This window comes from Haemaphysalis longicornis, unplaced genomic scaffold, assembly GCF_048455015.1.
Source record: "Haemaphysalis longicornis isolate Haplotype H1 unplaced genomic scaffold, Haemaphysalis longicornis Haplotype H1 scaffold_8, whole genome shotgun sequence".
NCBI classification, from domain to species: Eukaryota; Metazoa; Arthropoda; class Arachnida; order Ixodida; family Ixodidae; genus Haemaphysalis; species Haemaphysalis longicornis.
In genome coordinates this window covers 35,899,169-35,915,475 of record NW_027526445.1, presented here as the reverse complement: position 1 = coordinate 35,915,475, position 16,307 = coordinate 35,899,169, and the positions used below count along the sequence as shown (strand labels likewise).

The 16,307-nt window shown below is 47.6% G+C and overlaps 1 protein-coding gene across 2 annotated transcripts in view; it reads left to right on the top strand.

Moving 5' to 3' along the window:
- Positions 1-772: 772 nt before the first annotated feature.
- Positions 773-16,307, top strand: part of LOC144149448 (uncharacterized) — an 89,443-nt gene continuing 73,908 nt past the window's right edge. Inside the window, exon 1 of one of the 2 annotated variants that reach the window (XM_077681015.1) lies at positions 773-1,078. In XM_077681015.1, the coding sequence (XP_077537141.1) occupies positions 991-1,078 (88 nt within the window). In that variant the 5' untranslated portion in view covers positions 773-990. The remainder of the gene's footprint in view (positions 1,079-16,307) is intronic. The other variant, XM_077681016.1, reaches the window with a different exon arrangement.

The following is a 16,307-nucleotide window of genomic DNA, read 5'->3' as shown; positions in this document are numbered from 1 at the left end:
CCATAGTGGACACAAGTGCGGCTGATTGTGAACTTTAAAATTTTTTTCTCGCCTCAAAAAACAATTTACCCGAATCAAATTTTCTAAATTAAAAGGCAAGGTGCTGGTGCGTTAATAAGCCATCTCATGTAATTTTACCTCGAGGGCCTTGGGGCTTTTGTCAGGTGTGAAGTTCGGCAAAAACTCATTTTCTTGCATCTTTGTAAGCAATTTGCTTGAAACGTACGCTCTGTAATCGGCTTAAATTATTTTTACTCGACACTCAAAGGCCACATCAATGCACGATAGAAATATTTTGGGTGACACTTTCACGGTGCCTTTGCGAAAAATTCCTAAAAACGTGCCATTTTTTGTGTTTTTACTTAGTCAATACAACGCCAAAAATACTTACACAGCTTCAGACACAGTCCCACATCAAAGAACAATGCAAGGGGAATGATCCAAAATAATATTTTTCATTACACATAGTTTCACTATTTATTTGAAATTTATTATCTCCAACCACATTTTGCGTGTTTGCAGAAATTTCAAGGAGCGCTCCCACGACCGAAATTTTTTTTTGAAGGGAAATACTCCGTGCCAACCTCCTACACTTCATCGGCACCTAGCACAAATTTTTTCAATGAAACTGGCGATGGTCGATTTTTGGCCTGGGATGTTTCGCGTGGAATGACCCAATTTCCTTCCGTAGATTGCCCTTGATTGGCCCGCAACGTTATCCAAGCAGCTCAAGCTGGATAGAGAAACGGCGCGCCATCAGGTTGTTATCTAGTGAAGACCTCGACGCCTGCAGCGGAGTTACGAAACCGTGAACTCACTCCTTCCGCCGCGGCCACTTATCAATGCAGCAGCAGCCCGCATTTCCCTCGCCGCACTTCAAGCAGAGGTTTTCTTTCCTCCGGTTATGCTGGGGTCTGTGTGAGGAGCAGTCCGCCTAGGCGCTACAAGTTGGGCGGTTAATGCCGCTAACAATATATACTCCTTCAAGCAATGAACCAATCTGGCATTCGAGTGATGCCCCAAGGAAACGGAGTGGCTTACGGCGTCTGTAAGGAAGACAGCGCTGTCGGCAAAGATCGTGAGTGACACACAGGAGAACAGCTCAGAAATGTTGTCTTTCTCTTTCTCCACAAATGTTGTCTCCTAGCTCCTAATGGCGCTTTGAGAAATGCCCTTAACTGATCAATGTTGCTCCGCGGACCCCCAGAACAATTGACAGAAGAGCTTCAGCAGTTACCCAGCTTATCCCGGAACTTTAGATACCGCTACTCGTGGCCATGTTTAGAGTGCATTTATTCCGAAACTTTATACTTTGCGGTGTAACTTGGAATGTGGCAAGAGTGATTTATTTGATTTATTTTGTATTGAAGTGTTTGGTGCCAGCCTTAAAAAGCGGAATTATATCGTTATTGCTAAACGTTTTGTAGAAATTTTGTTTTGTGTTCAAAAAAAGGGTCAGAGTGCTTACTTGACAGATACGAAGCGCCGAATAACTTTAAACCCCTTCTCAGAATATTGCTCAGCGAACTGTTTGCTCAGTGAAATCGGCTGCTACGCACTGAAAAACGATCTCTTTAGGGCAGACTGAGGCGAAAGTTACGACTCCCCAAATGTGATACCCAGGACTGAAGGGACAAGGATGTGCAACCGAAATATCTCGTTGTTTAACACCAACACCCTTGTTCTATGAGTATCGTCCTTCAATTGAGCCAATTAATCAACCGTTTTCTGGAATGTTATATTGCACCGGTAATGAACGTACAAAAAATACTACATGCCTGACTGTGGCTCCTCGTAGAATTTCAATGTTTTAAGGAAATGAGCGACTACTCTGTGACAATCCGCAAAGTTAGGTCTTACAGCGACGATCAGTCAATATGCATTTACTAAAAACATAAAAAGAAACGATGGAAGATTATGTAGGGTCAAGAAACTGCACACGCAGCGTTTGTATAAAACTTTAAATTAACGTTTGTTCCTTTCACTTTTTCCTCCCTTCCTTGGTGTTCCTGCCAAAATGCTTCAAATTTTTTTATCCCTTCCTCCTATCAAATCTTTGCGAAGTCATGTAGGATGCAATCGCTTTGGGTACCTCTGTTCGCCTATCATTCCGGGTAATTTCTGTATTATTGGTGAGAGTGATATCAGCGGCTCATTTGGGTAAAAATATATTCTGGCTCCTCTGAAAGTGTTTGAGTTTTAAACATGGCCAAGGAATAACGGCCACACTTTGTGAGGTACTGATTGCTTAGAATTTTTCACACTCATCCTAGTTACTCCTGCACATTTCTATTGACGCTAGCTTCTCCTCATCAACTTTTAATTCGCGCTATTGTACACAAATTTATGAATCTGTTTTAATATACAAAACATGTCCTCGCAAAATGTGTGTAAAAGCTTGTCTTCTGGCGGACGCTCTGAAGCAAGCCGAAGCCTTTCGAAGCTCTACAATCAACTGATCTACCCATATACAGGGTGTCCCAGCTATCATGCACCAAGATTTAAAAAAAGAGTAAAGGCGTAACTCGAAAGAAACCAGGTGCATAATGTTTGCAGTACTGTGAAGAAGCGGACAGTATTTTTTCTTTAATGAGACTTAATTAACTAATTGTAATTAATTATCTAACTCGAGAAATACTGTCCTAATCACTAAAGTGTCAATGAGGCACTTGTAGGTAACCATGAGAGGCATCTAATTGCGGTATTTTCATCGATGAACTAATTGCGTACACATTTATTCTGACTGATAAAGGAAACCCGCGAAATATGAAAAATACCACGTGACGGCGCCTCCGCGCGCACCGTAAAGCAACGCCCTCAAACAGGCTGCCTCTGAATTAGCCAGAATGAAATAGACAAAAGAAAGAAAGAAGAAATCGCGACCGAGTTTGTTCCTTATCTGCACACGCCCCCCGCGAATCTTGCTGCTGCTGCTCCTTCCATGCATGCTATTATCAAGGTGATGCGCTGTCTCTTCGGGCGGGTAACACGCGAAGCAGTTGCTTTCAATCAGCTTTGTTTGGGGACGCTGCTTTACAATGCGCGCGTAAGCGTCGTCACGTGGCATTTTTCATATTTCGCGGGTTTTCTTTATCAGTCAGAATAAATAAGTACGCAATTAGTTCGTCGCTGAAAATAGCGCAGTTAAATGCCCCTCGCGGTTACCTACAAGTGCCTCATTGACACTTAAGTGATTAGGACAGTATTTCTCGAGTTAGATAATTAATTACAATTAATTAATTAAGTCTCATTAACGAAAAAATTACTCTCCGCTTCTTCACAGTAGTGCAAACATTATGCACTAGGTTTTCTTCGAGTTACGCAATTTCTCTTTTTTTAAATCTTGGTGCATGATAGCTGGGACACCCTGTATAGTCAATCCGACCACTCGGTTTCAAATGATTTGAGCCAATTTACAACTAAATAACTCCTTTGCGCCTGCTTTTGCATTCGAAACACTTCAGCAGAGTTGCTGACCACTGAAAGCCGTTTAGTCGTCGGTGAGTGCAGGTTTTGTCCCTTTTGGTCAAGACATACGCAAGGCAATGATCTCAGAAGTAGGCTATTTACTTTGCACGTATTCATTGCCCGTTGTTGAACAAACATGAGCTTATTTCGCGGGGATGTTTTGACCTATTTCTTTGAATTCATTTTACGGTCAATGTACGCAAGACACTTGTTTATAATGCAACAGTTCGTGGAAACGTATTTTACTTTTTTTAACAGTGACTTAAAAAGGTGTGCCGGTTTTAACCCAAAAAATACTTACTTAAAAAAATTGGAAGGCCACGTCAGCGCTCCTTCAGAATTTTGAGTTCTAAAGCGTTAACGTCGTACGGAATGCATCAGGACGATTTTTTCTTCCCTCGGCTATAGAACGATTTTGTCCATTTAACAATTCAGATGAATTTCTTGCGACCCGTTTGCCCCTGACCCTTTCGAATCGATTCGATTTAACTGCAGCCGTTGTTGTACTGTATCGCTATCTTGTAACTGACTAAACGACATTGGTGACTTCAGGAGCTTTTATGTTCGCGTGCTCTTTAATTTCATGTGCTGCTCAATTTCATAAACTGGCGCCTGTAGCTGCTGCAAAGTTAAAGTTGGCGCTAAAAATCCCCATCACCCCTGAGTTACTTCGAATTCGCAGGGGCAGTTTCCCGAAGGCAGCAGCGTACACCGCGGCCGGGGTAGAGAGGCGGATACCGCCGCTGTATCCTGGCTGTGCGCCTGCGGAAAGAAAACTGAGAGGAGCGTGTTTCGAAGGATGAGACAGCGAAACGTAGCCACACTGATGTGATGTATAGTCGACTACACCACCGGGTGACACAAGCGCAGACACCAAACAACCAGGCATGTCAGCCTAGTGATTCGCATTTATCCCGATTTAAACTTGATATTTAGTTATCCTGCGCTTATACAAAATATAGGAATACAAGCTGCTTGGGAGAGGTGGCTACCGCAGCCACAATCTCTAGAAACCTTTAAGGCTAAATGGAGTAATGCGTACGCGTGAGCCAATCCTTCCCCAAGCCACTTACAGATCACTCCACCGCTGCCTGGAGTCGATGACCAAGCTCTGGTGGAAGTCTACAGTGCTGAGGATAACATTCCCGGTGCGAAGAAGACGACGACTTCTTTGATGCAAATGACGACGATTGCTAGGAGGGCAATTATGCAAAACCTACACACTCCAACATAACTCTGTGTCCATCAGAGCTCGCCTACAACCGCTTAGGCATCGAAGTCTTGCGTGCAAGTGGAAGCTTTTCTGAATTGTTTTTTTTTGCTAAAACTAGTGCGCCTGCAGGGGAGGCTCAGCAGTAGCCGCGAGCCACCATTTTACAAGCGCTGGTCATTTTCTCTATAGATTAAATTCGAAGGCATCTCATTCACTCGCCTTGTCCCGGCTTGCGGCGTCGTCGTCGGCGTCCCCTCCTTCCCATTCTTCTATCCGCGCCAGCTGCGCTCTCCGCCGCTCACCCCCTCTCCTCTCCCATAGCGAACACTCTCTCGCGAGGGGCATTGGATTGGATTCGATTAGATTGGCTTGAATTGGCTTGGCATGAATTGAATTGGATTGGATTGGATTTGGATTAGATTGGATTAAAGTGCATTGTGTTAGATTTTGTTGCGGCATAGCCGCCGCAGACGCACTGGCGCCGGCGCGTCCCCTCACCGTTATGCACGCTATAAAAGGTGGTGCCTGCGCCGCTCCGCTCCACCGTTCCAGCGCCGTTCCTCCCCTGTCCTACGCTGCAACGTGAATCCCCTATGCGTCGCATCTACACAGGTGTTCCCGCGAGGAGAGGTGGTAGTTTTTTAAAGCGGAGCGTGCAGCACGTTCCCGCCATCTACAACAGCTCCGCTGTTAAAATACATCTTGAAACAGTAAGATAATCACAAACGACCGGCCAGGCGCTCAATTGTTTTCATTCTGGCAGCCGACATGACGGCTTCCTCGACAGGGCCGGCCATTTTTGTTCGCCCTTCGGCACCTGAGTCACGCCGTCGGCTTTCTGTGTTCGTTTTTTCTTTACTTTTTCTTGTGTAGCTGCTCCGAATGGGGCACGTGGTGCGGTAGTTCGGCTCGCTCGCGGCTGTCTTGATTTCTCGGGAGGCGATGTCAGGGCGCCAAGGGGAACCGGTATGGTCCAGCTCGGGCTGCCTGCGCGACGGGAGAGCAGCCCCGCACCGCAGGTGGGGCATTGTGGAGGGGGCCCAGGGAAACAAAGAAGCAATGTGGAAGGCGGAGGTGTGAACGTGAAGGACAGTCGGGTGGACGGGCGAAGTCTACTTAAAGGGGTGCGAGCGGAAGCTTGACAAAGTCGATTGAAGTTTGAAGTTTTAAGATTGAAGTCGCTGGGGAGGGTCCGGGGGTGATGCGGCTTTAGCGGAAGTCCATCGGTAGGCTTGCGGCTGAACGATCAGCGCCTCGTTTACGGAATAGAGCTCGCGTCGTCGTCGCGAGTCCCAAGGGCGACCAGACTCCGCTTCCGGAGTCCCTAAAACGTAAGCGGCTGCCCGGCGACACCTACTCGACTTCGCCGTGATTTTTCGTCATTGGACTCGCGGTTATCCATAGCCATGCATAGATTTAATATGTATGCCTCCTCCTAGAGTGTTTCTCGTGTCTCGTAGAGCTTTCGTAATTCCTATGTGTTTTATTGTTGTTGTTGTTGCCTAGGGTAAAGATGTAAGCACCAGCAGAGAATGGGTCTTCGTAATCCCCCATTGCGTATTTCTTTTTTTTGTTGCTGCGTGTCTAGTTACCACCGTGCGTTAGCCGCCCAGCGCTTTCCTAAACCAGCCCAAGGCTCAATAAAGTCATTCCTCCACCTTCTCCCCCGGGGCGTACGCCAGCAGCAACGGTGGATGACCTAACAAAAACAGGGGACAAAGAATTAACGCCGATCTCTCAGAAATCAAAGACGACATAGATTGTAAGCCGAAAATAGGTAGAATAACACTCACTACCTAAATGTATAATCACGTAAGTTTGAAAATACTTTTGAATTTTCTCACCGTTATGTCTTCACTTGGTACACGAAAGATGGCGCTACGCGGCTGATTGGCAAATCTCCATAAAAATAGGTACGAATATCCACCCAGACAGCAGCCACGTAAGAACTATTCTGGACAAGCGAATAGTTCCCAACCAACAATCACCAAAAACTGAAACTCTAACGAAGTATTGCCCACTAACAAAACGTCCAGCCAAGGAAGAACAAGAAAAAGAGAAAACAAACGATAAGACTCGTCGGCCACTGACTCTGACCGGAATACTTACCTGCCGTACCACAAATTTACCCGCCCCAAAGAAAGTGGAAGAAACACTATCATTGGCACAGCATAGAAGACAGTTTCCGACCTCGCAATTTTGACTTTAGGACGTACTAACAAAGGGTGGACCATCAGTATAACAGAGTTAACATGCATAGACGGGTGTACAAAAAGAGGCAGACCATGTACTCAATGGAGTAATGAAATAGCGATATTCGTAGCAAAGAGTGCACTCGGGAAGCGCAGGAGAACAGTAAGTAAAGGTCAATAGGAGATGCCTTCACGCTGCAGTCGTCCTGAATAGGATGTTGGCGGCAATGACTATGGATAGGGCCTCAACTTGTGCCTTGACAACGCATTTCCAGAAATCCGCGAAACAATTCACTCTCCTAGCACCAAGAAAGCGGATGTAAAACAAAATCGGCAGCGGTCTTCATACACCCTGCGAAAAGAAAACGGCGCCCCCAAACACGCACCCCAAACAGAAAAAAAGGAAGCCCCCCCTTTGAAAAGAAACAACTGCACGCCATGATAGACATATCCCCGATCCAGTGACCTTGCTTAAAAACTATCCTCTAACAAAAATATGGATACAATCCTACACAAGAAGGGGCGGTACGGGAGGCTCAAGTTCACCCGGTTAAAGGTTCCTTATGATGAAACCACAGTATACACCGGCTCCTGGATATATGAAAGCGCGAGTCATCAATTGTCGTAGTTGACTACTGGGGAAACCCTTATGACTGCATGACCCTCCAAAATACAGCAACAAAGAAGTGGAAGTTGGAGCCATAGTTTTGGCAATCCGAATGGCGGGTGTATCAAATAAAAACTTAACGTCATTGCAGACTCACAAAGGACATGATTCAGTTTTCTGAACGCAGAATACCCAGCACTTCAGAGCGATATCCCATCTATTACGCAGAAAGTTAACAACGTCACCTGGACCGCCGGATCCAGTGGTCTGAAACCACGCGACGAACTATGCAATAGGTACACGAACTCATCATACCGGATTCCATGAGACCACGACTACCACTCTTCCCCCTTCGAGAAACGTTAAGAACAAATCCCCATCCTATAACTGGGAACACAACCTTTCCCGTTGCTGCGACGAAGTCTCAATGCCGCTGAATCCCAAGCTCTGTGGACGAAAAACCGGCGCAGTTATCTGAAAAGCCATGCGCGTCAAGGTGTTCTGTGGAAATGTCACACATAAAGTTGCAACTCAGCTAAACTAGGACAAATATCTAACCTTCTTGCGCGCAACCTAGCCGGTCCAAGGGTATGGCCGCTAGTGAACAGCTCAAACATAATATATTTTACTTCTTCGAAGCATGGGAGGCTGATTTGACCAACTCGTTAGCTCAAGATTAGCGCCAGCTGATTGAGAGGGCGAGGGACTTCGTACGATACAATGTAGATATCAATGCAACATTTGTCTCTTCGTCATCATTTGAGAAGAGTCCGCTGCGACCGAAAACCGAACCTCCGCTCAATTTCCTCAGCAGCACACCGCTTCAGCCACTGAGCCACCCTGTCGCCTTAACTACGATACTGAATGTAAGAACAGATATTGCCACAGTACATGTAGCAGCTCTGAGCTAACCCTAGCACTATAAAGACATCTTCTAATTACGGGTATTTTAACTTTATTTTAGGCTACTTACTATTTTCATGGCGACAGTCAGAATAAGGGAATACGCGACAATTTATCTTTTTTTACATGAAGGCGCAACAATAAATCTTTCTAAACTGAACAGATAACCAACAAATAAATATAAGTACACACGAATGAATCCAGGTGCCGCAATGAGGTTTGACTCATTCACTTGCAAAGGCAAATAAAACTTTTCTTTCACTTCAGCAGCAACATTTATCCACCGCATGATATATTTTATTCACCTACAGAGTAATCACTAGGCGCTACGTCTTTATGCATAAAACTGCTTAAACTGCTTAAATACGCACTCAAAAGTGCAATTTCGGCAAGTATAGTCTCAGCATTCGTAGTCACACTGGCGCCCAAGCGCTCAGCTGAGGAAAGCCTATCTGCTTAGAGTGTGCAATAAGCACACGAATGTGCCAAGCCACAATCAAGTGTAATGTGCTGTAAATGATTTGGATTGCGACAGTTTTGTCGATTTCAAAGCTTTTAATACCACAGGCGACCGTTCTTGTAATAGTTTGCCCCCCTTGCAGAGTTCCTTGAGAGGCTACAGTGAGCTCTGGAGTAAGAGGCACAGTCGGTAATTGCTGTTCGAAGGCACAACTCCACCTGGAGAAAAAATTCTATTTGGAGGTACTTATTTGTTCACAGAGCGGAATGACCTCATCAGCTCTTCACAAAAGTAGTGAAGCCCATGAACAGTACAGCGAAGGACAACAATTCCTCTGAGGTTACTGAGCTATCCCTTTCTGCAGAAGCACATGACTAGCGCATCAGAGTGAATCACACAATTCACGAACTATTCACTGCATCCCGATTATCAATATTACACAGCACGCAAGATTATTTGCAACTAATTCCCTTATTGTTACATTTTCAAATGCCTGGAAGGTTACCCAGGACGGCCAATGAGGGCTGTCACGATTAGAATACTTGAAGAGTGCCGATATGCTCATTCTCGTAACCTCTGTTTCTCGCTCCGTAATGGTCCTGCACTTGAGGCATCTTGCTGGCCGGCGGTGTACCAGTGATCGGTGGGTGACTACTGCGCACGTGTTAGGGGCGTCACCTTGGAACTTCAGTGCACAAGATATAGACTTCATTTTCCTCTAGGAGGCGTCTTTGTCATTGAGTGACAGGTACGAGGCTGTGTCCCAATAATTTTCTCCTTTGCGTGGTAGTTATATTGTTAGTAAGGAATAGGCCACATCTGCGAATGTTTTCCCCGCTGGTACGCGCTCACGCCGCGTCAGAGGGACATCGAACAAAACAACTCGTGCGGACAGGGGTGACGTCTGCGAGGTTCGGTGCCTCAACGGGCATCTAACAGCTCGGCCGATGTGACGAAGCCGTGGTGACGACGGCTCGAGCAGGGTTTGCGTTTGTCAGCGTGTTTGCCAAGGCTCGCGGCTTTTTCCTGAAAACGGCGTGCGACAAACCCAGTTGAAAGCTTTAGAAGCGAGAAAACGCGCTTTAAAAGCTTAGACTGGAGAAAAGAAGAAATACATATATAACACAAATCTAGACATTTTAGGCGTAAAAGCGGTTAAACGCCACACTGACCCATATAGTAAAAATAGGTGCTAAAATTTCATATATTCATAATAGGCATTTATAGGCACAATGAAATATTTTGTAAATTGCCCCCTTCGTCCGTTCATCCTTACATGGTGAAAAAGCTGGATACGGACTCAAGGGAATATAGGTATTTCGCCTAAAGTTCCGGCCTCTATATTATGACGGCAGTTTTCCTTGGTGGAGAAAGAAGATTGTCTTCATAAAACAAAATTGTTTGCTTGAAATTAAAAGAGCTTGGTATTATTTTGCAGTCAACAGCCAACTTGCTGTGGGCTGCAGGCACTTATGATTTTGGCCAAAAAAGAAAACGCTCGAGCATTAATATGTCGGCAATCGTAAAATAAGCTTAAAATAATCCTGAGCTCTCAAGTACGGGGCTCTAGATTGGCAAAATGCAGTTCCTGCGGCTAAGCATATCCATTTTTTATAAGTCGCTAATTCGCCAGAAACCCGGTGGGCGCTTCTCCCGTGGGTACCCTGGAAAACAGGCAAGGCGCTGCAAGGATTGCTTCGCTTCGTGTAATTTTAGCTTCGAGAACTCGGGCTGCTGCACTTGTGTCACAGAGCCAGGGAGTCTACTTTTGCCCTACAAAGCGATGCGTAGAAGATATCCTATCTTTCGCCTCGAGTGTGCTTTCTGTTTTCCCATAGATGAATGTCGGATATCGCGCAATACGAATTCGGCCCACTTATCTTATCGCTACATGGTTTCTACAGAATACGAGGGAGGGTTGAAGTTTTTTTTTGTTCTTTTGTTAGTGCCGATTACGCACTCCTCTTTCTTACGTGCGATGCTTCGGCAAACAATGCTGAGGACGGAGTAAGATAAAGCGTAACGCCCACTGGGGCTCAGGAAAAAAAAACCTTTGTGCAGTCTGATAACGGCCCACCGCGCAGGCCACAAAAATTTCACTTCGCCTACTTCCTCTTTCTCCCCCCGCCCCTTCCATGTGCCTGTATACGTGGCGCGGTCCTTGCTCGCCCTCCGCAATGGCTTGTTCAAGGGCGCCTCGATTTTCACGCGTGGCGCCGTACGTCGGCGCCTCCATCGAGGCACCTTTGCTTGTTTGCTTTCGCGGCGGCATCTGTCTTTAAAGGGGCCCTAAATAGGTTTCTCAAGGTCGCCATTTTAATCGCGCAATCGCTAGAGTACCCCTTCACGACAATGTATACCAAATATTACAACTCCGCGTAAAGCAGGGGCAGCACAAACACGCAACAAAGATGTTTTCTTTCTTCCTTGCTCACCTACCGCTTCCTTGCCGCTACACTTGCGCGCTGTGACGTGCGACAGAGCGGTTCTGACGCACCCGTGTGACGTACGAAGCTCTCAACAGTGCGGCTGCGCTATTGGTGGGCCCCGTTAGGTGCTGTAGCAAGTCAGCGTTCCCGGCTCTGGGAGAAACGCGGTTGCGCGCATTGCTCCTGCACTGGGCGGCACGGCGTAATCGTCCTGCGCGGATGGCACGGACGAATGTTTATCGTCGCCATCCGTTACACGAGCGTAGCTGAGTTTGTAGTCGTTTACAAGGTATTATTAACGCTGAAAAACACGGAAAATCTCTGGGGGCACAAACGGCTGCTACACGCGCGACCGCGGCAAGCATCTGCCTGCTCGGTCGGCAAGCAGCCCACTGTGCAGTGTACGCACGATAACGCATACACCGCAGCAGCTAAAACTTGTCACCGCCCGCCAGTGCGGGGCTATTGCTGAAAATCAGTTCGCAAATACGCGAAAGGGGGTGATAGTGCAGTGAGAGATTGCGCGGGGGGTCTTCGTCGTCGCGGCCTCGCAAAGCAGTGTCTGGATAACTGCGGCGATGCTAAGCCTTTTCACCGACCTCAGTGGGACGAGTTCACCGCGAAACGCTAACGCTAGCGAGCCGCTATAGTCGTCGGTGGCAATCTTCAATTATTATCGTTTGCGAGCATGTTGAGTTACGAAGCCCCATTATCTTGCCTTCAAACGCTCGTTTGCGCTCGTTTCCGCCGACGCGAGCACGGCCGGCGCGAGGAGCTGTTCGATGCGGGCCGGCGGCCACCGACCGACCCCGCTGAGCGGTAGTAGGCGGAGCTTGGCCGTCGTCTCCTACAAGCGTGACGTACCACCGAGCGGAGCCAATGGCTGCGCGCTTCTCTACTCAACCCTGTTTCTCTAGGTGTCACCGATCAGGTCTTGCGCCTGGTAGGTGGCGTCTCCGCTTCCACAGTGCTTTGGAGGAGCGGTTAAAGTGGGAATGCGCCAGGCCTTGTTGCGGGCCCTTTTTAATAACGATAGCTCGGCTAATATGGACGCTTTTAAAAAAAAATTTTGCGACAGGATGTTCTTTGGATAGTACTCCAATGATTGCGCACGTAAAATCTCAACCTTTGGAACCTTGTTTAGGGCCCCTTTAAACATGCTAATCTTGTTCGGCCAATTATGAGTATTACCATCGCCTTATGAGTATTTTTTACTGCCAAACGCATCAGCCCCGTGTGGCCACCCAAGCCCTATATTTCATCTCCGGCCACTCTCCCCCAATTGTTAGCCTTCCAGTGCTTTGGTCACGTTACCGGTTTATATAGGCGCGGCGCGTGGTGGAAAGCGCCAATGTTGACGAAATGTGCTCCACCACGGGTCTGTGTTTTGTAAGTCTGGCGCAACGCCTTTACTTAGGCAATCTCAAACATCTTTACTTATTTACTTAGGCAATCTCAAACAAGCCACTCTCGAATTCAGTTATGGTCGGGTGATTCCTGTTGGGCTCGGGGCCCCGCCTTACGGCGTGTAGTCATTGCAGGCGTACCACTCGCTCCCATTGGGAAGCGGGCCGTGCGTTTGGCATTGCAAATTACGAAAGGCGATGCTCATGTGGATGAACTCGCAACGCAAATTTCGTTGCGCGGCCGCAATAGGCCACGCGGGTAATCACACACCATACCACGCGGTGCAATAGCTTATTCGATACCAGGGGCGGTAAGACAAAATCAAGGCCCGCTGAAATATATCCATCTAAGCCTGCAGACCTAAGACGCAATCGAGCCACGACGATTTCGGTGCCATCCAAAGAAGAATGAGCAAGAGGAAAAAAATAGTGCCCTTACAGTCTGTAAAGAATGGTGACATCCAAACGGGGAATCAGTCCACGGAGTGTACGATTGGGAATACTTCCTACGCAATCAGCTGAATGAAATTTGGGAGGACCCGAGCTTTATTACAAGGGACGAACTTGCAGCTGCCTCTTTCGCTCCCGCTTCGTCCGCATCCTACTGTTCGCGTAACACGCCAACCCAATCAGGCTGACCAGTGAGAAGAACACCGGACAGGTTGCAGTGGAACCGCCACGGTGGCTGAGTGGCTAAGGCGTTCTGCTGCTGAGCCCAACGCCGCCTGATCAATTTCCTGCGACGGCGGCCGCTTTTCTGATGGAGGCGACAAGCAAAAACGTCCGTTTGTTCGACAGTTCGGCGCACGATAATGAGCCTAGTTTGCCAAAATTAACCCGGAAACCTCCACTACGGCGCGCCTCATCGCCTATTCAGCATCGGAGCATTAAACCCCGTAATCGATCAATCACTTTGCATTGGGCCTTTTGAAGTCCACCTTGAAACCTACCTCGAGCAGAACGGACATGTAATCAGTAGGGGCAAAGTCCATCAAAGCATTGAAGGACTCTGGTAGGGCCAAGAAGGTAATAGCCGCGCGTCCATGCTCCTCCCCCCCTCTGCCTCCTCTCCTTACGCGTGTACGCATAACACGGCAATGGCTTATTTGCGCGTGAGTGGAAGATAGAGATACCATCAAAAATGTCGCTCTGAAAGCCCTTCATCTGAACGAGTAATATTTTCTTACGTTGCCATTCCGGCAAACACGTTGCTGTATATTTAGGAGGTATTAGCAGGTACTATATAGGGGGAAACTTTGAGCGGCAACGTCCGGAGGACCGGATTTCCGTTGTTTTCGCAACTATCGCGCTTTTGTTCTGGCCGATGCTTCGTTATTTGGCGCTCTTCTTCCAAGCGAGCGACGTCCTTCCCTTCTATACTCAGGCACATTCTGGAAAGTGTCGAGCTTTATTCTAGCGGCGAAACGAGGGCCTGTACGTTTCCCTCCCCCATCATAGGCATCTTACTGTTTGTGGAACAGCCCAACCCAGACCCAAAGCGCTCGTCTACGGAGGACCGCTGACCGGGTGCATTTATACTTTTACATCTCCCATAAGCACAACGGGCATGCCATCTGTAGCGGCGTGAAGCCCAGTTCTGCTTGCCCGCCCCGTGCGTTCGACCCCCAAATCGCGCACGCATAAAGTGACAAAAAATGATCCGCCCGTACAAGGCGTGAAACACACCGGTGAAAGTGTAGCTCTGAAAGCCTTTCACGCTGATGAAGAATTATGGCTGATTCCGGCGTTCTAACCACGCAAGTTGCCCTCCAACCGGTTGAAATGCACAGCTACTGGGCGAGAAGGAATATGAGACGGCAAAGGCGGCGGCTACGAATGAATGAATCAATATGCTTTATTATAAAGGAGGATCGAAGCCCTCTGAGTGTAAGGAGGTAAAAAGGGAAGATATAAAGGGGTATCAAACAAAAGCTCAAGGTGGGATCATAGCAGCTTTCGTGGGCGTCGTTGTTCTTGTGGGTCCCATGAAAAACATGGTAAGGCCCCTGTGTATTACTTTATAGACTGCTCTCTAGTGCGTATTGGAGTATTGCTCAGAGTAAGGATGCGTTACTCAAGAGAAGCTGTGAATGAGCGTGAGCATCTGTCGGCAGTGGCCATTTATTAAGCAAGGCGCTCTGAAGTTGTCAAATGTCGGACAATGCCAGCATAAATGGTACAGGTTCGGCGTTGTAGAATACCAACAAAAGGTACACGTGGGTGCCGATGTGAATGGGTGGGACCGTTACACCATTTTCTGGTTACGTCTGGGGTATCTGCCACGTTGGCGTAGGCCTTGCTAACAAATATTCCTTCTTGCCGTCTCAGGGGGATTCCAGCCGGCAGGAAGCCCTGAGAGGTAATGTCTGGGAGTCGCCTACGCCTTTCACATTGCAAGCGTTCGCGCTGCAAATACAGCGTAACGGGAGTGGGTGCATGCGGGGGGTTCGAAATTACGGGAGGAGAGGTTTTGAGGCACTCCCTGGCAGCGACAGGGGCTTGCTAATTCCATCTGCTGCAACCGTATGACCAGGTGTCCGCGCAAGTTGAACAATCGTGCCTTGTTTTTGGAGGGTCTGTATTAGTGCTATAATGGTTTTGACACTTGCATTGTGAGTGTAGGCCTTGCTGAGCTCGTGTAACGCTGTATGAAAATCTGTCTTTACAATGGCCATGGTGACGTTATTTGTCCCAGCGTGTTCCAGTTGTTGAAGGGCCTCCAGTATTCCAGAGTTCAGCTTTTGTGTCGAGGCCGTTGGTGAGCGCAATTTGACGGCGGCCATTGAGGGCAGTGTTTTCCCGCCATACATATGCCACGGCGCTTGCGCACTATCACGGGAGGCATCTGTGAACATGTCCCATTCATCAGGACATCTATCTTGCTTAAGTTTGAGTACAAATCGTTCCCGTACAGCTGTGTTTCGTCTTGCTATTGGTTGATGGCGCATGATGCCAGTTTGGAGATCCAAGAGGGCGATTCAAGGTGATGTTAGCGTGCGGTCGACTTCGCTGTTTTGCAGACCCCATTGTCTGGGTTCTTGCTCTTGCAGCGCGAGGTCAAGGCGTAGTTGGTTCCTAAGTTGTTTTCTCCACTATGTTGGTGAAGTACCGTCAGTTGACCAGCCTGTTCGAGAATATCAATGCGGCTATGTCTAGGGTCCGGATTGTCGATCGTCCTAGGGTCCAGATTGGGACTGTCCGGGTTGTTGCGCGGCACAGGACATTCACGTGCCGTATCAGTTTTTGTGACCGACAATGCCCTGGTATTTCATGATATTGTGCGACCGGCACGGCTCGCACAACTGTAAGGCAGCCACGTTGGCTTGATCCGCAGAATATATTTGAGATATTCGAAATGAGGTGCATTGTCTTTTGCCAGGTTGTGTTTAGGGTACAAATCTATGCTTTGGGACCGTTGCTACTGCTAACGTACCAAGGCGCCGAGTAGTGAAATAGCTCCGTCTTTCGAGGTTAAAGCTTCGGTGCCCATTTGGAGTGTCAGTTATTGATCCGGTGTTGTTAGTTGCCGTCCATCTACACTCAATAATCCTCTTTTGGTTGGTTTAAGTTCCGAGAAAAACTCTGCGAGGACATTTTCAAGTTTGAATACCGCTGCCTGTAGTTCAGTT